Raw genomic sequence first — 25,402 nt, forward strand, 5'->3', positions numbered from 1 at the left:
TTTGGGAGGCCCAAGGCAGACAGATCATTTGAGGTCAGGAGTTTGAGACCAGCCTGGCCAACATTATCTTTACCAAAAATACACAAAAAATTAGAGCCAGGTGTGTTGGCAGGTTCCTGTAATCCCAGCTACACGCCAGGCTGAACCAGGAGAATCACTTGAACCTGGAAGGCGGAGGCAGCAGTGAGCCGAGATCACGCCACTGCACTCCAGCCTGGGTAACAGAGCAAGATTCCATCTCTAAATAAATAAATATTAAAAACCAACAGAGGAAACAGACGGAGACCAAGAGCTCCCTCTGGCACAAAATGCTACAGGTACAGTAGTAAAAAGTCTTACCAGCCACAGGTGAGATGTGACTTTCTGAGGCAAGTGGATAATTTTTACTTGATGGTGAATCATTAAAAGTGAACCAGATGATTAAACTTAATGGAACAGCCACATTAAACTGAAATTAGTAAAAACATGCCTCAGGCAGCCTACAACCTTTTATTTGCTGTTGTTTAACTTCTGTCTTTTACAGTATCCATGATGGATGACATCACAAAAGAAAAAAATCCAATTAAAATCTAAGTGCTCAATAAACCCCTAATGCCTGGTTTTCACCACCACTTTCACAGGCACTAATGTCTTATGTTTCCTTTTTTTTCCCCAAGTAAAGAACTGGCCCCAGGGGAGTTCAATGGCAGAGGAGGAGTGTGGGAAGAAAAAGCAGAGGCTTTGGGAGGGCTCCGCTCCTTGTACTCTGACAGACCCAGAAAACGCACTTTGGAGCGAGGAAGCGGGAGGAGGTTAAATTGCTTTTTTACCAGACAATGCAAAGAGAAGAGATGCGTTTTCCCACTAGTTTTCAAATATTGATAAATCAGAACTGTAATCTGCAAAGCAATCCTAGCCCACGCTCCTCTTTGATGTTTCCTCTGCCCTTTTACAACGTCTCGGGTGTTTGTTCTGTAAGTCATAGAAATGGTCTCTCCTGACAGCTAAAAATAAGTTTCTGATTACTTTTACCTGAATAAATCTTGTGCGCAGGTGTGGAATTCACCTATTAAGTGTGCAGCAATTACATATTGAAACCGATGAAAGAACTGGTGGAGGAGCGTGTATAATCTAGTGGAATACAGAATATAATAAATCACATGTAAAGACACCAGTTGCCCCCTCCCCGGTAAAGAATACTGGCTTTTGATCACAGATTTTACCTTAGAGATGCTATGTGTCTGTAAAATTGCATTTTCAAAGTCTTCTAAACAAAGTTCTCAAAGTCAAAATAGGAGCAAAAACATGCTGATTATGAACTAAGAGTTAATAACGGTAGCACTCTCTTAAATTTGGGAAGCACTTTGTAATTTATAAGACACTACCATGCTTTTATTGCATGTTTACATGGTGGTTAATATACTATTTGCATGTGGTCTTCAATTAGATCTTCACAACAGCCTCACTGTGTAGCTCTTATTATCCTCATTTTGCAGATAAGGATTCTGGCTGAGGGAGGTTAATTGACTCTGCTGTGGTCTTACACTTGCTGAGTGAAAAAGAATGAACATGGCTCATGCCTAGGACCGTGCCCCCCACACTGTGCCAGGCTGCTGACCACAGCTGCCCTACAGCAAGGATCCGCCAGGCAGTGGCATAGGTTTCCTTACTCATGGGTTAATGAAATCGCTTTTTAAGAGCCTCTTCAGTCATTCGAATTTGACGATGGAGCGTTAAACTTTCCCCAGTGGCTCTTTCTGTGGCATCAGGGTTTCAACGTTTCCTTAGCATATCCCATTACTCAAATCATGGGATGCTCTTGTTTTACATTTCTGATCGCATTTATCTCACTTCTAAGCAATTTCCTCCCCATTCGAATTTATCTTCCATTATTTCTGCCAAATTGCTTTCAAGGCTACTAATTATATGAATAATATTCTCTTCCCCAAATGCCGGGATTAACTCGCTTTAGCTGTGTTACATTAGACACAGTTTCTCTACCTCTAAAAATGAGAAAGTTGCACCACACAATCTATAAAGCCTCTTCCTGTGCTCAAGTGTTAATCTTCAGACTCTCTCACGTGAGCTGTGTGATTTTGGAAACAGCACACACTGGATTCTCAGTTTTCTTGACTCTACGATGATGGATTTTAAATTAGTTCATGTTTCCCAAAGTATCTTTTTTGGAAAACTGGTATGGGAGATATGAATATAAGTTACATCCAAAAAAGATTATTTAAACAAGAAAGTTAGGGAGAACTAGATTACACCAAATCCAATATAGTTTCAAATTGCAGACACTCAGAGCCTTTGACATGTTAACCATGACTGCAAGAAAGGGGCCGTATATAAAGTATTTCTTTCCCTCAGCGCTTCCTGTATGGAATACTTTTAGACTAGGTTAGATTATTTTTAAAGTATCTTTTTGCCCTGAGTCTATTTTCATACGTGTAATGCTTCTCTGAGCACTTTGTGCAGTATTAATCGACAGGAGGAAGGCTTGGCATCGCTGTTGTTGTTGCCATTTGTAGCATGGCCCGTACTGTTTAGACAGAATTGAAACAAGGTAGAGATTAGCAGCCTTCCCGCTAAGACTGGCTGCTCTATATACCATGGACGCTTATAATTCTGGGGGTTTATAAATAGTCCTCCCTAATAAAAAGGACTTTTTGAAAATTTGCAAATAGGGTTCGATTATCTGAAGACCTACAGACCTAATTTTATATATATATATATATACACACACACACACACACACATCCTATCCTATGTGTATATATAATTTTATATATAGAAAATTATATATATTATATATATAGGACAGGATATATAATAATATATATAAATTATATATATACAATATATATAGAAAATTATATATATTATTATATATCCTGTCCCATATATATATAATATATATAGATAATGTATATATATAATTTTCTATGTATATATAGGATAGGATACATATATATATATCCTAATTATAAATGTGTGTGTATATATATCCTATAGACCTATAGTTAGGTCTAAGTACCATCTAAAGGTATCATCTAACCTACTGGGAGAGAAAAAGGGACGTCAGGAAACATTAGAAACTCAACACTGTGGATATAATCTTTGGGATAGGAAACACGGACTACTTATCCAAGTTAGGATTCTCATCTTCTATTTCCATAGTACCCTCAGAATTCACTTAATTTCACCCTTTACCCAGACCCATATCACTGACAGTTAGTCATCAGAGTCTCTGCTTGATTAGCTTTAGGAGCAGGGAACTCACTACCTCATAAGACAGACTGTTTCAATTTTAGGTTGACTCTAATTATTAGAAGATCCTTTCCTATCTTATACTAAAATCTGAATGTGAAATGTTATTGTTCCAAGTGAACTGTAAATTATCTAGTCAGGTGATTTTCAAGTTATTGCCCATGGCAGCCCTTAGGATATTTCTCAAATGCTTCGAGATGAATTTCATAAATAAATAAACATCACATCCTCTTAGAAAAAATGACTATAATCTCCAAGACTCAAGGAGGTTGCCAAGCTTCCCTAAATTCACCAAGATAATAAATGTAAGGTAGAAACAGTATATGCCCAAGTCTCTCTGATTCAAAAATCAAAGTCCTTTTCTCAATAGGATATTGCTTCTCTAATATGTTTGTGTACATACAAGTGAGGGCAAGAGTGTATTAGTGGAATGTGAAAGCTGTAGTGAAAACAGTGAAAAGAGTTTCATTCCAGCCAGCCTAATATGTCCTTGATACCTTACTATTGCTCTTGCCTTTTGTTTTCCCTTCTTCAAAATAAAGATTACTAAATTTTCTCCCAAACTCTGATCCAGTTCTGGAAAATGCTATAGTTATAAGGACACATGTTCATTAATGAAGGAATATACCATTGAGAGGTTATGTAAGTGGTAAAAAGAAAAAGACCTGCAAGTCTTAGAAATAATTGAACAAAAGTTAATGTAGCATGCACCAAAGAGACAAAAACAGTTTAGGACCACATGCTTGACTTTTACTTTCTTTAATTTTTTTTTCTACACTAGTTACATTCAGACCAGGATAGAGGAGATGGATCACTTAAATATATCCTTTCAGGAGATGGAGCAGGAGATCTCTTCATTATTAATGAAAACACAGGCGACATACAGGCCACCAAGAGGCTGGACAGGGAAGAAAAACCTGTTTACATCCTTCGAGCTCAAGCTATAAACAGAAGGACAGGGAGACCCGTGGAGCCCGAGTCTGAATTCATCATCAAGATCCATGACATCAACGACAATGAGCCAATATTCACCAAGGAGGTTTACACAGCCACCGTCCCCGAAATGTCTGATGTCGGTGAGTGAGATGTGACTTCAACCAAAAACTGGCTCTCCCCTAGTGCATCTGCTGAGTAAGGAATCCCATGAGCTCCAAGTACTGAGCTGAATGAATTTAGATGCTCACTTCTTCAATCCATATACGTCCTAATACATGGGTGGGGAAAAGGGAATTTTTCCTCTTCCCTGTTTCCTAATATTACTGTAAGTGCATATGTTTCCTAGTATTACTCTAGTCTCATTTTATTTATTTTTCTTTTTTTTAATTATACTTTTTCTGGGGTACAAGTGCAGATCGTGCAGGATTCTTACATAGGTATACGCATGCCAATGGTTTATTAGGTGGTTTGCTGCATCCATCCCATCATCAAATAATTAGGTATTTCTCCTAATGTTATCCCTCCCCAATCCCCCACCCCCTGTTAATCCTCCCCTATCTCCCCCACCCCCCAACAGGCCCCAGAGTGTGATGTTCCCCTTCCTGTGTCCATGTGTTCTCATTGTTCAACACCTGCCTATGAGTGAGAACATGCAGTGTTTGGTTTTCTGTTCTTGTATCCTGAGAATGATGATTTCCAGCTTCATCCATGTCCCTGCAAAGGACATGAACTCATCCTTTTTATGGCTGCATAGTATTCCATGGTGTATATGTGCCACGTTTTCTTTATCCAGTCTATCATTGATGGGCATTGGGTTGGTTCCAAGTCTTTGCTGTTGTAAACACTGCAGCAATAATCATACATGTGCATGTGTCTTTATAGTAGAATGACTTATAATCCTTTGGATATATACCCAGTAATAGGATTGCTGGATCAAATGGCATTTCTATTTCTTATTTTTAAAACCACATCTCCTCTAAAGAGATTCTGAAAAGTGGCAGGGTGGGAGTAGGAGGTCGGAAGAGAGACCATCTCCTTTCTCTCCCATCCTGAACGCCCATTCTCTTTCTTGGGCTGAAAGACAGCAACCTTCTCCACTTCTCTTAGCCCACATTGGTGTTAGAGTCCAAGTAACAACCTCCCAGATAGAAAATAAAAGCTTAAATTTACAATCCAGTCTCAAAAGTAGTGATGGTAGCTTTAAGTAACTAGTAACTGTATATCTGGAAAAGAGATTCAAAGAACATTTTTTAATCCATAAACAATAGGAAGGTTATGTCTAGGGAGAGGACCCTTTATTACCTGGTGGAAATGAAGAGACTTTCATGACATACACAGAGTGAATTAATACTTTATACACAATTCCACTACTTATTTTAAATAAGTAGTAGATTTAATTTGTTTAAATTAGGAGAAGTAAACAGGATTTAAATTAAGAAAAAGAATTCTACTGACACCACTCTTAGCCACATTGAAGTACTTCATGGGAGACAGTGACAAATTTTAAACTCCTTATATAAAGAACTATTTTTATTTTCACTCTGTCAAATTCAAAAGAGCTGAAATTACATAACTTTATTATGATTCTGTCAGTTAGATATCAGAGACATGGTAGTTCACAAATCCAAGACATAGAAAATAACCAATCCATGGAAATCATTGTAAAACTTCTACATTTTTCTTATGAAGAAATTGCTTATCTCATTATGTAAAGCCACTTTGTTTTGTTACAAAAATTGCAAGCTTCACAAAGCAAAGAGAGAGATGATTGGATTTTGTTCTTCTTCTTCTTCACTGGTTATAGCAGCAATAGTATGGCATTCTTTAAAGAGGAAAATTTGTTAGGAAAAAAAATTTCTCCTTTCCATGGTAAAAGGCAGAAGAATTCATGAAGAATAGTCTCTTCATCAGCACCATTCAGAGAAACTGTAACCAGATATGCTGGTATTGCACTGCACAATTCTAAGGGGTGTCATTCACTTTTGAAGTCATTATAGAATTAAATTTGTATTACAAACATTTAGGGGTAGTTGACGGTAACAGGTCTTGAGGGTCAAAAATTCTTTTTTCAATTTGCACACAGTCACAGTTAAGCTGATATTCATCATCCTTAATTGATATGTCATTATTGTGATTACACAAAGGCATCTTCAAGAAATTACATAAAGGTAGTGGGACAACAGCGTGGGAGCAAAGATGGACTTCCGTATCAAACAGAACTGAATTTGAAAAGCTCTCTACTAGAGCCAGCAGTGTAGCCTTGGGCAAATTATTTGATTTCTCTGATCCTCCAGTTCTGTATCTTGAAAAAATAAATAATAAATGTTGACTCCTAAGGGCTATCATGAGGATTAGATAAGAAAACAGGTGCAGAGCCCCTAGTGAAGTATCTAGCAATGAATAGACATTTAAAATGTCCAGATATCATATTCTAAAAGCCATCAAATTTTGTGTTAATGTTAAATAAGAACTTGAGTGTTTGTTGACTTCACTCTGACTCTAAAAATCATAAGATGTTCTCATTCTCCCCGCCTCCCTTGACAAATTGCAAAGGTAGGTACTCTGTTTTGTGGATCAGCAATATACATTCAGGGTAGCCAATCCTAACGTATTACAATCTATTTCTTCAATAAGTGAAATTGGCTAGCTATTACAAAAGCGATGTAGAATTCCTAATATTCCCTAGATGTAACTTCCCTTCCCCTTTCATGGAAAGGGGAACTCCAGCAGTATGCTTACTGGATACAAATAACAAAAAACAGCCATTAGGTGATATTAATCAGAGACGCTTATCCTTTTGGGAAGTCACAGAGCCCTTTGAGAATCATATAAAATCTATGGACCTTCTCTTCAGTGAAATAGGCATGTAGGCATACACATGAAAATTTATGTGGAATTTCAGGGCGTTAGGAATACTTTGAAGATTGTTAGGTGACTGTGGTCTCTAAAATAAGAATACTGATATGAAATGTAATAGCCTTCTTTGTATATACAATTTAATTATAATAACCTTTTGGAATTACAGATTCCAGATGTTCGTGCTCTGCTGTTTCAATTCATTGATTCTTTATGTAATCCATAACTACAGCCTTTAAGGTTCAAAGTCTTTCAACCGTTTAGAATTGTCAAATAGATTTATCATTTAGGATGCTTTTATTGGTAAATAACAGGAAACCCAACCCACACTAGTTTAAACAACAACAAATAAGTATTTATTGGTCACGTCACTTAAGTCCAAAAGTAAAACAGGCTTTGGACAGGATTTGATCTGAGTTCTAGCTGTTTTTCTGTAATTTTTTATTCTGTTCAACTTTGTCCTCGGGCTGGCATTTCTAAGGTCACAAAATAGCTACTGCAAATGTATATCAGCACTTTAGAGTCCAAGAAAAAGAGTATCTATGACAGAATTTCAGCAAAACCATGAGTGGCCCCTGATTGGACAACACCTAAACTAATTCCTGTGGACAAAGGAAGCAAGATGCTGATTGACTGTCCTGGATAACTTGAAAGAATCACTAAAGCAAGAGTCCAGTCAAATCCTGCCATTGGAAACGGGCTGGAATCAGTTCCACCTGAAGTCATGATCATTCCCATGCTTCTCTGTAACCTAATCCTTAAAATATTTATAAATGTTGATTATATTTCTTTAAAGAATTCAGTTCTTTTTCTCCTAGCATCCTATCAAAATTCTCCACTCCTCAGCATGATATTTCCGTACAAAATTCAGATTGTGTGGTTTTTAAAGTGTGTGTCAAAGATTGATATGAACTCTTGATGTGTTTTCACTTTATGTTTCTGTCATTACAGGTACATTTGTTGTCCAAGTCACCGCAACGGATGCAGATGATCCAACATACGGGAACAGTGCTAAAGTTGTCTACAGTATTCTACAGGGACAGCCCTATTTTTCAGTTGAATCAGAAACAGGTTAGCCTTTTTGATCTTTCTTTTTACAATCTGCAATTTTAATTGGCATGCTCAGCTGAGCTAGCATATTTTTTAATAAAAATAATCAGTGTGATTGGATTTTTCTTACATTCATCTACCAAATGCTGATGATATATTTATAAACATGACATCTGAATCATTTTAATCAAAAAGTCTGACAATGAATCTTTCACCCACCCTTTATATGGAGTAGATTGAGAAAAATTATGCATTGCCTTAGTTTTCTTCCAGTTTGGGGCAAAGCTAAAAGGTCAACCCCTTTTTGATAGCTATTGGCCTGTTTACAGATATTCCAAATCTTTTTTTTCTAAATATTTAGTAGGATTGTGTCTCTCTATTCTGCTCTGAAACTAGATGTAGCCATGCTATTTAGGATGATGATACGAGTCGCTTCTTAGTAAAATTTTCAATCCGCCACATTCCTATCCCTTCCCACAGTGATCATGAAAACCAGTGTTGAGATGTAGTCTATAGCCTGAATGTCTGAGTGGCATGGTGAACAGAACTACCTGCTTACCTGTCTGGAGCACAAGCAAAAAATAAACTTTACTTGTGTGAAGCCACTAAGATTTTGCATTGTTTGTTATCACATCATGGTCTAGCCCTCTAACTGATGCAGTCCTAATCAAAGTGAAATGCCATCTGGAATGCTTTTGTCAACATCTCATTTTTCTGTTTTCTGTATTTTCTCCACAAAGTACCATCCTATCTTATAATGATTTGTTTTTAGCAAACATCATTTTACTGTCTAGTAAATTCTACACTTTTTTATCATAATGAGTCAATTTCCTTTTATATATTTTTTAAAACATCCATTATTCTCAGTAGAAACCAAAACCTCTCTAGGTTCCCACATCCACTTGGAAATCTCCGTGTTAAGTGGTGCAATGAACTTGGAAAGAATCCCAAGGAGAAAGAAAATGTTGAGTTGAAAAACAATGAGGATGAAAAATTAGAATTATTCAACTTAAAGGACAAAAGGCTAAGGTGATCTCCTGTATTTAAATAGAGAAGTACTATTATTTGGAGAACAGAAAGCAGCTGCACTTTCACTGAAGCCAGGACTATAGGAATAAAATTGACCTGTTGTCTGAGGTATTCTTGTTAAAAATTTTAAAAAGCTATTTTTGCTTCATTAGTTGTTAAGTACTAGAATGTGCTTCTGCAGAAGGTTATAAAGCCTTCTCCAGTGAAATTTGAAAGCAAGTTAATTTAAGCATAAACCTTACATAGAAACTGGGAAAACGTTTAGAAGTTCTTTCACTATTTTATAACTACCTAACAAAATTAACCTAACTTAAAAATTTTGATTGCCGTTGGGGTCAGTTGAACTAAAGTTCATGTTGGCTTTAGGAATTCTAAAAGGCTGAAAGACCTTGAACTTTAATTCCAAAATTCTCTAGGATCATACAAGATGATCATTATGAGAGAACTGATGTTATGTTTTCCAAAGACCATAGTTTTATAATTTAGAAAATCCTCAGAGCATTCATTATGGTAGGTATATTCAAGGGATAATTAGCCAATCCATAACGGGAAACTCAAGAGTCAGTTCAAGTATGTGGCTTTCCTAACAATTTCCTCATAATTCACCTAAATGTCTTTTATCAAGCAGCTATTGTAGTACACCTTTATACCACAAGCCATTTTAGATTTTGCTGTGTCATCTTACAACACTTAATATTTATATATCCATAATGTAATTATAATATTGAGTGTCTTATAACCCTTAATAGTCTATACAATTGCAGCATCTGACTTGTACTTATTTTTATTCTCATTGTATTACAGACTTTTTTAAATGTATCTATCTCCCCTGCTTGTGGTTGTAATATCCTTGAGGATAAAGGCTGCATATAATTATTTTTATATCACCATGACATCTGCACAATGTTTTGCATATTGTGGGTGACAGTTTATGATTGCTTGCATAAATAAATGATTCCATAAAGTATTCTTAATGCATCCTTTTGACTCTTAAATTTCACATCCACAGGTATCATCAAGACAGCTTTGCTCAACATGGATCGAGAAAACAGGGAGCAGTATCAAGTGGTGATTCAAGCCAAGGATATGGGCGGCCAGATGGGAGGACTATCTGGGACCACCACAGTCAACATCACACTGACTGATGTCAACGACAATCCTCCCCGATTCCCGCAGAGTACGCACATTTGATTGAATGAGTTTCTTTAATGCGCTTTTACAAAACTTGAACTTTAAGAATTTTTATTTTCCATTGTCATCATTACTGTCAAAGTTAGTGGACTTAAGAAGAACTGGCACTTTTATTAAAAAGTGAGTTGCCAACATGGCATGCACTCCGGAAATGTGAACATTTACATTCCTCTATTGGTAATTAGCTGAGTGATTTTTGCTGTTGTTGTAAAGGCAGCATCATTGTTTCATTTTTCCTTATTAAGAAAACTACCACAGACATAAATCTGCTCATGCAGAACATATGTATACAAGCATGCTGCAATTTGTTAGGAAAAATTTGACTTTATGTTCTGTGAATTTAATCAGGCATGTAATCTCTTTTAAATCCTCACAAAGCTTTGTAAGGGGAGGATTTATCATTTTCCTGTTTCTAAAAATATAACTGTGGAAGTAACTAGGTACTTAATCCGTTTGTAATCATAAATCGTTTTCTACATTATGGTTAGTTGAGATACCGAAAGTCGTCTCCAAAATTGTTAACTCTCGTGATTAGATAAGAAGGAAGAAGAAGAAAAAACAACATCCATGAATACCAGTGTGATTTCAGGCGTATGCTAAAAACTCTCACATAGAGCTACCCAACAGGGAACTGGTTTTAATGCAACTTTTCTTCCAGGAACAAAATCCCTTTGGGACCATGATCTTCTACAAAAGCTAGCTCAACTATTAAATAGAAAACCCATTCGTTCTATCACGGCATTTTTAAAAAACTAATCAGCTAATATGGGCTTCCTTTAGGATAGAAATATCATGGACCAACAGGAAGTAGTCTTATTTTCTTTATTTTTTCAAGTTTTTCATCAGTTAGCTAAATGCAAAAAGATCAGAGTTAATCAAGGAATATCTGCTATAACAAGTAGAAGAAAGGTTCTGTGAGGCCTGGAATTTTCCTTACAGAGGCCTGAAATGAAAACCAGCAGGCCCTATGTAACAAACTTGCACAATCTGCACATGTACCCCAGAACTTAAAGCATCTTAAATAAATTTTTTTTACAAAGTATTCATAATGAAAAAAAAGAAAAGAAAAGAAAACTATCGGGATCACCAACAGTTTGCCCAAAAACCTCCTTTTTAATATGGAGATTCCCTGGGGAAGAATAACACACAGATTCCCTCGCACCTCGGTATCACAGGAATTTGTTACTCACTCTGCTATGCTTAGATAGCCTGTGACTTGTTATTGAGCAATATGCCAAGGCAAGGGAAAGAAGAAGATGCAAAGGGGCAGGAGGCCCTAGAAACGGAAGCTGAAAACACTAGAGAAATACTTAACCTGGGGCGCACCAACTCATACCTGTTATCCCAGAGCTTTGGGAGGCTGAAGGAGGAAGATTGCATGAGGCCAAGAGTTCAACACCAGCCGAGGCAACATAGTGAGATCCTGTGTCTACAAGTAAAAAGAAATTAGACAGGCATGACGGTATGCACCTGTAGTCCCAGATACTCAGAAGGCTGAGGTGGGAGCGTTGCTTGAGCCTGAGCAGCAGGACCACTGCACTCCAGCCTGAGCAACAGGACGAGACCCTGTCTGGAGAAAAAACAACACACACACACATGCACACACACACACACACACACACAAACTCATTTTGAGTCATGTACTTGAGTCAAAAAAACTTTAAAAAACTTTTTAGCCTGCTTTATCATTTTACCAAGTATGAACTCAATACTTAGGAGATTACTATTATTGAATGCCTACACTTTAGTAGTGCCACAGAATGTTTAAATTCTTTTCAAATCATTTGTATGAATGGTTGAAAAATGTAATGGAAAAGGTAGAATAAGCTTTGCTTTTACCATTTGATATTTCTGGTGATAAGTACATGGTGACGCAGCAGATGCAAACTGAAACTCATATGTAGTCTCTCTAAACCCAGTTGCAACAGGTGCATATTTTTTTTAAAAAGGTGTCTAGGAAACATAGGTTTCAAATTAGTAATACAAATATAAGTATGGGAGAAACCTATACATAAAATAATATAGTAATAACATTTAAAAGAGTCAAAAGAAAAAAATTAGAAGTTTTATCACATAACGTATTTACCTATATCTCTAACTCTGCAACTAGGTCCAGCTCCATGTATGAGTAAAAGAATAGCTACTTGGATACACCCTCCAACTTGCTATAATTTCTTTCCACCTCTAGCTATTATTAGCAATGGTAGAAGGAAAACTTTTAAAGAATATCTAGTAATTAAAGTTGCAGTTCAGATTAAATTCTTCTCTAATCTTTCTGTTAGATTAACTGAACAAAAAGCTTTGAAACCTTCTGTGCCTCCTGTAGCTGTTCGGTTGTTCTCACAATCACATCATAAACTTAGGAGCCTGTTTACAGGACAGAAAAAGTGTTCTTCATTTGCAAGGAGACAGGTCAAGAAGAAATATTCTTAACAACCATGAAAGTAAAGACATAAGGGGAAGAGGCCACCATTAGTTATTTTGAGGAAAGCACAAATCTACCTGATGGTAATGTCTTAAAGAACTGTTAGAGAATGGGTTTTGTTTTTATGACAATAGAATACAGTTAGTCTATGTTTGACTTCTATCTGTCTGGTGATTAATAGGTACATACCAGTTTAAAACTCCTGAATCTTCTCCACCGGGTACACCAATTGGCAGGATCAAAGCCAGCGATGCTGATGTGGGAGAAAATGCTGAAATTCAGTACAGCATCACAGACGGTGAGGGGCTGGATATGTTTGATGTCATCACCGACCAGGAAACCCAGGAAGGGATTATAACTGTCAAAAAGGTAATGCCACTTCTTAAACATCATACAAAGTGAACCCATTTACTTTTCTCCAGTTCCCAAGTTACCAGGGGCAATTATATCTTACATAAACATTCCTTTAGATTTTTATTTTACTTACTATTTTCAGAAAAAATGCTAATTCTGGCCGGGCGTGGTGGCTCCTGCCTGTAATCCTAGCACTTTGGGAGGCTGAGGCAGGAGAATCTCTTGAAGCCTGGAGTTTGAGACCAACATGGCAAAACCCGTTTCTGTTAAAAATACAAAAATTAGCTGGGTGTGGTGGTGGGTGCCTGTAATCCTGGCTATTCTGGAGACTGAGGCAGGAAGATCACTGAATCCTGGGTGGCAGAGGCTGCAGTGAGCCGAGATCACACCACTGCACTCCAGCCTAGATGACAGAAACTCTGTCTCAAAAAAAAAGAAAGAAAAAATGCCAATTCTAATGACACTGAGATCTCTTGGGTTGGCTTTCAGGGGTCTAAAATGATATGCATTCATGTTAATTCTATATATCCAATGAATTTTTATTAAGAAACTCCTAAGTAAATAAGTAATATAAATAAGTGATATTCATAAAAATACATTAAGTAGGCCAGGAGTGGTGGCTCACGCCTGTAATCCCAGCACTTTGGGAGGCCGAGGTGGACAGATCACGAGGTCAAGAGATCGAGACCATCCTGGCCAACATAGTGAAACCCCGTGTCTACTAAAAAAATATAAAAATTAGCTGGGCGTGGTGGTGCGTGTCTGTAGTCCCAGCTACTTGGGAGGCTGAGGCAGGAGAATTGCTTGAACCCAGGAGGCGGAGGTTGCAGTGAGCCAAGATCATGCCACTGCACTCTAGCCTGGCGCCTGGCGACAGAGCAAGACTCTGTCTCAAAAAATAAAAATACATAAAGTAAATACTTTAAATGAACAGTAAATAAACAAACAGCGCCAGACACTGCTCTGGGTGCTGGAGGGGCACTGGCACATACAACAGATGCTCTCTGCTCTCGTGGAACTTCCAGTCTTGGCAGAAAGAGACAAGGAGGCAAGTAAACAAACAAACAAATGTATAACTACAAATCGTGACGCACACTGTGAAGGGAAAGAGCACAGCAAGCAGTGATCAAGATGACTCGCCTCACAGAAAGAGGATATATAAAGACCACAAATTTAAATTAAATACCATAAATTTCCTGTGACTGCTTTAGCTGCTTTTTGGGACACAACAATAAATCTTTTTATGTTCTGATTTCTATTTTTTTCCAAAGCACTGGTTCATTATTTTATCCCCCAAATTGCCTAGCACCACAGAGCGGTATATAAAAGTATGGCAAAAATTCAAAACCAATACATTGTATGCTTGAAGACTAAAAATAATATTGATTTTCATTACATTTTTATGATTTCACTTTTATCGTGTATAGTGTAATATTTTCTCTCTCCTTTAGCATACTATTATCTTTTCTAACAAATACAAGCATTGGTGGATGTAAATAAGGAGATATTTTTTCCTCCCAAGCTTTGGATTACGTGTCTTAATATCTGGAAACACAATAAAACATGTTTAAGTGACACTCAGACTAATGTTTTATACTATAATATAATTAGGAAGCCCATTAGTGTGCATTAACCTTTTTAATTTTCTTGGTGCCTTATCAGATTCGAACTGAAATTTTGCCTAGACGACTAAATCACATTCACTAACGTCTTGATTAATTGTGTTTCTAGTGAGCCTTGTCATATTATCATCTAAAACTAAAAGTCAGCAATAAGCATTTGGGTTCGCCGTGTCTCCAAAACAAGCTACTTTTCCTAAAGACCCTTGACAACAATGATCATTACTTTCTTTGGCAAATAATTAGCCCAATACCCTTATCAGGCTACCATTTGGAATATTTCATTACCTCATGCAAAAAAAAAAAAAAAAAACTTTATGTTGTCTGAATGATGGCAAAGGATTCACAATGCAAACCTGTGACTCTCAATTCTGACTGCACCATAGAATCACTAGGGGAAGTGTTTAATAATCTAGATTTTAATTGGTAACCCCAGATATGTTGGTTTAATGGTCCAGGGTGGGGCCAAGACATTGGCCAGTTTTAAATACTCATCAGTAATTAAAGCCAGATGTGAGAACATCTGACATGGAATAACTCACTGCGTATTTGCCAACTTGCCTCTGATGGCCCCCTCTAGTGAAACATGAGGATTTTTTTAATGGGGACAGAGTGGCTTCTACCAGACTCCTGCTTCCAAGTGCCCTTCCTTCCTGGTACGATGCCTTGCACCTCAGTACCCACTTTTAATCGACAGTAGGAATGGTTTCAGCCCATACATTTTTCAGGCCTATGTGGCATCTGAATTCCTTCACAGATTTTGTAATCGTTTCCTGCCTAACAGCCTAGATGTAAAAAAAAAAAAAAAAATGCATCTTATCTTTTCTGCCTTTGTCCAATATCACACTAATGTGTTTCTCTAAGCAATATGATTGCACTCGTTTATCAGTGATTTATACCAAAAATGTTTCATGTCTTGGCTTTCTGCATCTTGGTTGCTTTAAATATGTCACTTCTTCCCCCACTCCCCCACCCCAAGCTCTTGGACTTTGAAAAGAAGAAAGTGTATACCCTGAAAGTGGAAGCCTCCAATCCTCATGTTGAGCCACAATTTCTCTACCTGGGGCCTTTCAAAGATTCAGCCACGGTTAGAATTGTGGTGGAGGATGTAGATGAGCCTCCCGTCTTCAGCAAACTGGCCTACATCTTACAAATAAGAGAAGATGCTCAGATAAACACCACAATAGGCTCCGTCACAGCCCAAGATCCAGACGCTGTCAGGAATCCTGTCAAGTAAGCACACTTCTGCAACGTGTCTCTTTCATAAGCTTCAGTCAATTTATATTTAAATAAATGCCTGCACTTTAGAAAAGATGAATCCCTTTTTTTCCAATTAGACAATTGTGTGTTCCTGAAAAACTATTCTAAAAGCACCTTTAACTCTCTTTGCTCATTGCATAAATATTATTTTGGCAGAAGTACAGTAGTCCCTTGTTATCCCTGGGGGATTGGTTCCCCAGGCCCAACTCCATATTAAAGTTCACGAATCCTGAAGTTCCTTATATAAAATGGCACAGATTTGCAAATAACTAAAGTACATCCTCCCCTATGCTTTATTCATTTCTAGATTACTTAGAGTACCAATTCAATGAAAATACTATGTAAATAGTTATTATCTTGATGTTTTTATTTGTATTATTTTTGATTGTTTCCTTTTTCTTTTTCCCAAACATTTTTGATTTGTAGTTGGTTGAATCCATAGTTGCAGAACCTGTGGATACACAGGGCCAACTATGTAAACCTTAAAAAAACACACATTTGGGAAGGACAGCAAGCTATAAGGAGTTTACTGCTTAAACAGAAATAGTATAAGGTGATGCAGCTGAATGACCTGGGATTATTTTTCAAGATTTGAGATTTTTTTAAGTTTAAGATTTGTCAAAGAGTGGTGTAGAAAAAGTATGATTTTTAACAAACCGGGTGCTGGGCTTGAGAGTCTGTTTTTCAAGTGTAGAAAAACCTATCGTGTAACATTTAGAGACAGAATTATCCTCTATTTGGATGCATTTTTCTTTTTGCAGATGTAGATGAAAACAAGAATCATTTCATGATCTATGTCTGTGAAATCCTAGGGAAATTAATAGAACAGAATCCAAATTTATGCTATGTAAACTAGTTCTGTTTTCCCTGTGCTTTCCTTACACCTTAGTTGTAAATCATCTTGCAAGAAGACCTATTGCTCTTTGGGACCACTGATGCTTCAGTATTCTAGAATCTTAACAGGAAAATGCGGGAGTCAACCAACCTCCAGCCTTCAGCCAGTAACTTAGTTGACTAAATAAGAAAAGTGCTAGCCGGGCACAGTGGCTTACTCATGTAATCCCAGCACTTTGGGAGGCTGAGGTGGGCCGATCACTTAAGGTCAGGAGTTCAAGAAGAAAAGTGCTACACCAAAATAGCATTGTGTCAGTTATTCCTCATAAACAAAGTAAGCAGACTGAAAAACTAGAGAAACTCTTGCCATGAGTTCACACATAGATTCTGGTCGGGGTGCCAGCCAAGTGCCAGGTACGTTCTAGGCACTAGGAAATACATCCCTGATCCCATGAAGTTTACATTCTAATTGGGGCAGACAGAAATAGACAAACAATAAATACGTAATATGTCAGGCAACAGTAAATTTTAAGTAGGAATGTCTATGGAATTTTGTTCTGGACACAAAAAAATTTAAGCAGGAAAATAAGGCAGAATAAGGAAATAAAGAGCATCTGGAATACTATTTTAGATAATGGGGTCAGGTTTGGCATTTTTGGTAGGGAACCATTTAGTGAAGATTTGAATGAAATTAAAGGGTGAACCATGTTCATAGCTGGGGGAAGAATATCCCAAGAAGAGAGAAAAGCAAGGGTAAGGTCTGATACCAGAGCTTGCTCAACAGTTGAAAGAGCAACGAGGAGGCCTCCGCAGCAGGAAGAGAGTGAGCGAGGGAGTCGGGTATGAGGCACCAGAGAGATGTGATAGCTGATGGTGAGTGTGGCAGGTACTGCAGGGCTTTGTAGTTCATGGTAAAGACTGGATTTTATTCTGATTGAGATAAGAAGCCACTGGAAACCTTTGAGTAGAAGAGTCACCTAATCTAAAACTCCATTTTAAACAGATAACACTGGCTGCTGCATGAAGAATCTTATTGAAGGTAAAAAAACTTGGGGCTTTAAGGCAGCCATCATTTTCTAACTTTTTCCCAGTTGAGCCCTTTGTTCAAATGAAACCTCATGACAAGCCCCACATCTCAAACACAAAAAAAGCCTGGCTTACTTTCAGGGAACAGTTTTATATCACTGGGCAAATAAACTCTTATCCTACTGGAATATCTATAAGACACTTTGAATTGGGCTATGGTCAACCCGGGGTAGCCACATGTGAGCTCCATGGATCAAGTGTTTCTCCACATACATTTAATATTATTGATAAGGAAAATGAATGATGGTTTTCACTAATATAGCACAAATAATGTAAGTACTTTCACAACTACTCTCTCACTTGGAGTTTGTTGTAACTATACAAGGGAAAAAAATCTTAGCAAGTATCAAATTCAATTTGACAGTGTTAATGCTGGAAGTTTACAAATATAAGCTTTTGTTATCTCCTTGGTAGACCAACATGTTTTTAATTAAAAGAGAGAATGTTCTGTGAATTCAGGCTATATTTTCATATCTATATTACTTTTTAGACCAAATACCATTTTACCCACTGCATTATTTTCTGTTTTATGAAAGAAAGTAGTTAGCTTGTCAGATTATGTTGGCTGTCAGCTAATTTTTAAGTTTTTTGCTGCCAGCCTTTCCTTGGTACATATGGATTCGATAAATAGATATATATTTAAGACTAGAAATACTTATATATATATACACACACACACATATATATGTGTGTATATATATACACACACACACATATATATATATATATATATATATATATATATATATATGGTATTCCAGTGTCCTTTTATAGGATAAAATTCAATCTTATATTAGAAAAGTACATTCATACATAGTTTTTGATTATTGAAGACATAAATGTTGAACGACTAAATGCTAGACAATATGTTAGGTGCAAAATTAACACTAGAGAATTCTTTCCCAGAGCACTGATTTATCATTACACAGGCACAAATCTTTAATCCTTTAATCACATAAAATTATTTTCTTCTAATAACTTCATCTCAAATTCCCTTTGGTTTCTGTGAAAGAATCTTATGTCACTATAAATACAAATTATGAAAAATTTGTGCAAACACACTTCCTTTCCAGGAAGAACCACAAATCTTCCTGATTTTAGGATACATTAGAAAACAAATTATTTAATCACAGAATACAATGAAGTACTAGGAAAAAAAAAAGAGCTACCTAACAGAAGGATCTGCTATAATCATGATGGGATTGATTATCTTGTTTCTTATCAGTGATAATTACAAGTAATGTGACTGGACAATAAATATCCTTGATATAAATTTAAACTACCTTGGAAAGAAAAAACGATAAACAATCAAGGCTTTGTGTACAAGCATTTTCCCTCAATGATGTGGGCATTTTAGATTTTCTATTAATTTTTAAGTGTCCCAACAAAAGGAAAAAATACAATTTTGGTATTCCCTAAATAGTTACTTTCTCTTTCAAATTGAAAGCTGCCTTCAACTAAAAATTCTCACTCTTACCCTTTATGTCAAGGCTTGATAGGAAAATATAACTACTTGTAAAATTTAAAACTACAGCAGGAGGAAAAGACACAAAGAACAAAACAAGATTATTGCTGTATATAATTGTAACAGCTTATAGAAGCAGCACATCTTAAGCTTAGCATTTTCCATGAGAAAAAAAAGTATGTAGATAATTATTAAATTTCTTACAGTCTATGAATATTGAGATTTGCTTTTTGTAATTAACTATGTGCTATAAATATTTATCATTCTCAAATTTAAAATAAGAAGTGATCAAGTAAGCACAATACTGTTGCCTAAGTTCTTAACAAATGTTGATTCATGACATAAGTGGCAAAACTATAGCTGTTTTGTTTGTTTTAACCCTTTTGATAATAAAAACATAAGTTCATATACATTGAAACTGAAATTCAAATTCAACTTGGTATTACACCCATTGTGAACTTCATTAATTCTCTTTAAAATCAGGTTTAAATGTCCTATGATAATTGAGTATCTATTTCATTTAGACACTCACTAGATGACAAAAATAAATTTTATGAAGGTAAAATATATTGTTCATTATAATTCACTACTCTTGTTTTAAACCAAAATAATATATTCAAGTAGAATCTTGGATGCAGTATACTGTGGCAAATTAGTAGCAAGCATTTATTTTTCTTAGCACACTCATAATAATTCCACATATGTCTGCCTAGTTAGGTCATTTACTTAAACTGAATTTCTACTGAGGCAATGTTTTTAAACCTCATAAAGTTTTAAAAATCCAGCTGAAATGGGCAATATTTTTCCTAATAGCCTTAACATATCAACTTTCTTCCATTTTCTCGTAATATCCCACTCCCACCCTGCTCATAAATATAGTGTATTAGTTCCGTTTTACACTGCTGTAAAGAACTACCTGAGACTGGGTAATTTATGAAAAGGTTTAATTGACTCCCATTTCCACAGGCTGTACAGGAAGCATGGCCAAGAGGCCTCAGGAAACTTACAATCATAGCAGAAAGAGGAAAGGAAAAGGAAGGGGAAAATGCCACACACTTTTAAACCATCAGTTCTCATAATAACTCACTCACTATCACAAGAACAGCAAGGGGGAAGTCTGCTCCATGATTCAGTCATCTCTGACCAGGTCCCTTCTCCGACATATTGGGATTACAGTTCGAAATCAGATTTGGGTAGGGACACAGCCGAACCATACCATTCTTCCCCGGCCCCTCTCAAATCTCATGTCCTTTTCACATTTCAAAACCAATCGTGTCTTCCCAACAGTCCTTCAAAGTCTTAACTCATCCCAGCATTAACTCAAAAGTCCAAGTCCAAAGTCTCATGCAAGACAAGGCAGGTCCTTTCAGTCTATGAGCCTGTAAAATAAAATACAAGTTAATTATTTCCATACAGTGAAGGTACAGATATTGGGTAAATGTTTCCATTCCAAAAGGGAGATATTGGCCAAAGCCAAGGGGCTACAGGCCCCATGCAAGTCTGAAATCCAGCTGGGCAGTCATTAAATCTTAAGGCTCCAAAATAATCTCCTTTGACTCCATGTCTCACCATGGAGGGCATGCTGATAAAAAGGATGGGCTCCCGTGGCCTTGGACAGCTCCATTCCTGTGGCTCTGCAAGGTACAACCCCTGAGGCTGCTTTCACGGGTTGGCATTCAATGCCTGCAGCTTTCCCAGGCTCATGGTAAAAGCTGTTGGTGGATCCACCATTCTGGGGTCTGAAAGAGAGTGGCCCTCTTCTCACAGCTCCACTAGGCAGTGCCCCAGTGGGGACTCTTTGTGAGGGCTCCAACCCCTCATTTTCCCTCCACACTGCTCCAGCAGAGGTTCTCCCTGAGGTCTCCACCACTGCAGCAGACTTCTGCCTAGACATCCAGGCATTTCCATACAACCTCTGAAATGTAGGTGAAGATTCTCAAACCTCAACTTTTTGCCTTCTGCACACCTTCAGGCCCAACATCATGTGGAAGCCACCAAGGCTTGGGGCTTACACCTTCTGAAGCCACATCCTGAGCTATACCTTGGTCCCTTTTAGCCATGGCTGGGGCTGGAGCAGCTGGAACATAGGATGCCATGTCCCAAGGCCGCACAGAGCAGCTGGGCCCTAGGCATTGCCCATGAAACCAATTTTTCCCTCCTATGCCTCTGGGCCTGTGAGGGAATGGGCTGCCATCAAGGTCCCTGAAATACCCTGAAGACATTTTCCCCCTTGTCCTGGCTATTAATATTTGGCTCCTATTTACTTATGGAAATTTCTGCAGCAGGCTTGATTTCCTCCCCAGAAAATGGATTTTTCTTTTCTACCACGTGGTCAGGCTGCAAATTTTCCATACATTTATGCTTTGCTTCCATTTTAAATATAAGTTCTAGTTTCAGATTATCTCTTTGTTCACGCATATGAGCGTACAGTTTTAGCAACAGCCAGATCACTTCTTGAATGCTTTGCTGCTTACAAATTTCTTCTGCGAAATACCCTAAATCATCTCTCTCAAGTTCAGAGTTCCACAGATCTCTAGGGCAGGGGCAAAACACTGCCAGTCTCTTTGCTAAAGCAAAGCAAGGGTGACCTTTAATCCGGTTCCCAACAAGTTCCTCATCTCCATCTGAGACCTCCTCAGCCTGGACTTCATTGTCCATATCATTGTCAGCATTTTGGTCAAAACCTTTCAACAAGTCTCTAGGAAGTTCCAAACTTTCTCACATCTTTCTTTTTTCTTCTGAGCCCTCCAAACTGTTCCAACCTCTGCCCATTACCCAGTTGCAATGTCACTTCCACATTTTCAGGTATCTTCATAGCAATGCCCCACTTTCCTGGTACCAATTTTCTGTATTAGTTCATTCTCACACTGCTATAAAGAACTATCTGAGACTGGGTAATTTATGAAGAAAAGAGACTTAATCAGCTCACAGTTCTACAGGCTTTACAAGAAGCATGGCTAGGAGGCCACAGAAAACTTTTAATCATGGCAAAAGGTAAAGGGGAAGCACTACACTTTTAAACCATCAGATCTCATGAGAATTCACTCACTATCACAAGATCAGCAAGGTTTGAAGTCTGCCCCCATGATACAATCACCTCCCGTCAGGCCCCTCCTATGACATATGGGGATTACAATTCAAGAACAGATTTTGGTGAGGACACAGAGCCAACCCATATCACATACCTATTCTAAAAACTAGTAATACATTTATGAGTAAGACAACATTTCTCAAAATCCACTAGTATTCCGCCAGTGTTAGGGTTGAAATGCTTGGTTTCCAAAATGCTACTCTTGGTTTTCCTTGAATTTATTCAAACTCTCCTTCTTAAATATTTATCAAGTTCCTAGTCGGTTCCAGGCACCACTGTGTGTCTCTGGTCTCCCATTGATTTCAGTGATGTAAGTGATTCTGTCTTTAGTGTTTTTCTTCCTCCACTGGACGTTCTTTTCTTAGATAGCTGAATGGAAATCTGGGATCAGTCCAGCTCTTAATCTTGAGCTTCATACTAGATGTGTCTTCCCGGACTTCTCTCAAGCACCTCAGCCTAGTTATCAAAAATGGAACTTACCTATCTTCCCAGAATCCTGTTTTTCACTTCTCTTCTTTCTGTTTGTGGCAGCACCGTCCAACCACTCTCCTCAATTCAACCAGTGATCTTTGTTAACCATGATTTAGATTGCAGCACTCCCCTGCTTAAAACCCTTTGTAGCCAGGTGTGGTGGCTCATGCCTGTTATCCCAGGACTTTGGGAGACCAAGGTGGGGCATCACTTGAGCTCAGGAGTTCAAGACCAGCCTGGGCAAAATGGTGAAACTCTGTCTCTATAAAAAAAAAAAATACAAAAATTAGCAGGGCATGGTGCCACGTACCTGTGGTCCCAGCTACTCAAGAGGCTAAGGTGGGAGAATCGCTTGAGCCTGGGAGGTCAAGCAGTGAGCCAAGATCATGCCACTGCACTCCAGCCTGAGTGACAGGATGAGAGAGTGAGACCCCCATCTCAGAACAAAGTAACAAACAAAAAACCCTTTGTTAGATTCTCATTGCATTTAGAATAAATCCCAACTCCTTATCACAGCCTTCTTCTGCAGTCTAGACTCTGGCTGTCTCTCCAATCTCATCTCCTGTCTCCCTCTTCTGCCTTACTAACCTTAGCCACAGTAGCCATCTTTTGCTTATTTCAACAGAAGGTTTTTTAAATTAAATGGAGAGTAGAAAATAATCAACACCCTACATATGCATACAAACACACACACACATATATTAAAGTCCTCAGGTTGTAAAAACTTGAGTTAAAAATGAAACAATTACTATATAAACTTGATCCAAATTTATACATAGTAGAAAAGAAATTTAATGGTGATGCTCAAAATCATGCAACTTGTCTAGTGTAGTGAGTTTACTATTAAGACCTCCATTGTAAGGAGCTAATTTCTCAAAATATTTTACTTAATGTCAAGTTGTAGATATTCAAATATGCGCTAGAGATAGAAAAACAATCCATGCCACAGATATTCTAGGACATGATGTGTCCCAGATGTTTTATGGTGTTCTATAATGTGGGAATAGGAAATAGAAGGAAAAGCCTTTCTTAATTCCACTCTGCATTTTCAGGTACTCTGTTGATCGACACACAGATATGGACAGAATATTCAACATTGATTCTGGAAATGGTTCCATTTTTACATCGAAACTTCTTGACCGAGAAACACTGCTATGGCACAATATTACAGTGATAGCAACAGAGATCAGTAAGTCCTACCTAAATACCACTGCTGTCCCCATTGATAGAGTGAGTGAGTGTCCCAGCAAGGGCTGGGGAGCATAGCTTATCACCATGTATTGACAATCCCACCTGACATATATATTGAGGGAAAGACCCCTGGAGTGATTTCCAGTAATGCTTCTTCTAGACATACATTGGCTCATTCATAAATGGAGAGGCAACCATGGAAGTTCTGCAGTCTGGAAACAATAAAATGGGAATGTATCTCACAAATGAGATTGAATTGGTACTTGATGGATTTAATTCCAAAAAGCTTATAAATTAGAACATTACATAAACAGCTGCAGAAAAACAGACTCTCAATTAGACATTGCGTGGGGAGCAAAAGATGAGAAGGGTCAAGTATATTGTAAAATGTGGGCATTGTTTAGAAAGTTTTTAGATATCAATTCTCTAGCTTACAATAGAATTTCTGTTTCAAAGTCTTTATAGAATTAAGAGATAAATTATCACTTTTCCATGGTATACCAAAGTGAGTAATATAAACTACAAAGTAATCAATAAAATGATTAGGATGAATTTTATGGTAGCCCCATGAAACTGAAGGCAATGAACAATAGTGCCAAAATAATGCTTCAAATAAAATGATTACACACAATGAAAACTAACGTATATTGTAAATACAATGTGCAGACTGAAGAATATAAGTGGAAAATGATCTTTAAAATAGAAGTTTGATGTTTAAAAATAGGCTTCTAAATTATAGCTCACTTTTTAGTTTTTGTGTTTAATTTTAAAAGTTCTAAACATTTTTAGCTCACTTTGGGTATCTCGTGTGAAATATTCCATATCAAACAGGTTATTACAGTTGTATTTTCTGTCAGTATAACTCATGAGATTTGAAGTGACTAAAGGATATTTGGTAGAATAGTAACCAATATGGGCAAAATGAAGCATTGCTTTTAGGTAGTGATAAGGACAGTGCATTAGAAGTAAGCTAGGGGGCCGGGCACGATGGCTCACGCCTGTAATCCCAGCACTTTGGGAGGCCAAGGCGGGTGGATCACGAGGTCAAGAGATCTAGACCATTCTGGTCACAAGGTGAAACCCCGTCTCTACTAAAAAATACAAAAATTAGCTGGGCGTGGTGGCGCATGCCTGTAGTCCCAGCTACTCGAGAGGCTGAGGCAGGAGAACTGCTTGAACCCAGGAGGCGGAGGTTGTGGTGAGCCGAGATCGCGCCATTGCACTCCAGCCTGGGTAACAACAGCGAAACTCCGTCTCAAAAAAAAAAAAAAAAAGGAAGTAAGCTAGGAATTTCC

At 37.6% G+C, this 25,402-nt stretch overlaps 1 protein-coding gene across 1 annotated transcript in view; it reads left to right on the forward strand.

Annotated features, from left to right (window-relative positions):
• CDH6 (cadherin 6) overlaps positions 1-25,402 on the forward strand; it is a 142,565-nt gene that overhangs the window by 107,222 nt on the left and 9,941 nt on the right. The window contains exons 3-8 of the mRNA XM_012459927.3: positions 4,031-4,325; positions 7,993-8,112; positions 10,130-10,297; positions 12,918-13,105; positions 15,689-15,942; positions 23,969-24,105. Coding sequence (XP_012315350.2) covers positions 4,031-4,325; positions 7,993-8,112; positions 10,130-10,297; positions 12,918-13,105; positions 15,689-15,942; positions 23,969-24,105 — 1,162 coding nt within the window. The remainder of the gene's footprint in view (positions 1-4,030; positions 4,326-7,992; positions 8,113-10,129; positions 10,298-12,917; positions 13,106-15,688; positions 15,943-23,968; positions 24,106-25,402) is intronic.

Source organism: Aotus nancymaae, unplaced genomic scaffold (assembly GCF_030222135.1).
Source record: "Aotus nancymaae isolate 86718 unplaced genomic scaffold, 86718_ANA_hifiasm-v0.15.2.pri h1tg000014l, whole genome shotgun sequence".
In the NCBI taxonomy this organism is placed as follows: Eukaryota; Metazoa; Chordata; class Mammalia; order Primates; family Aotidae; genus Aotus; species Aotus nancymaae.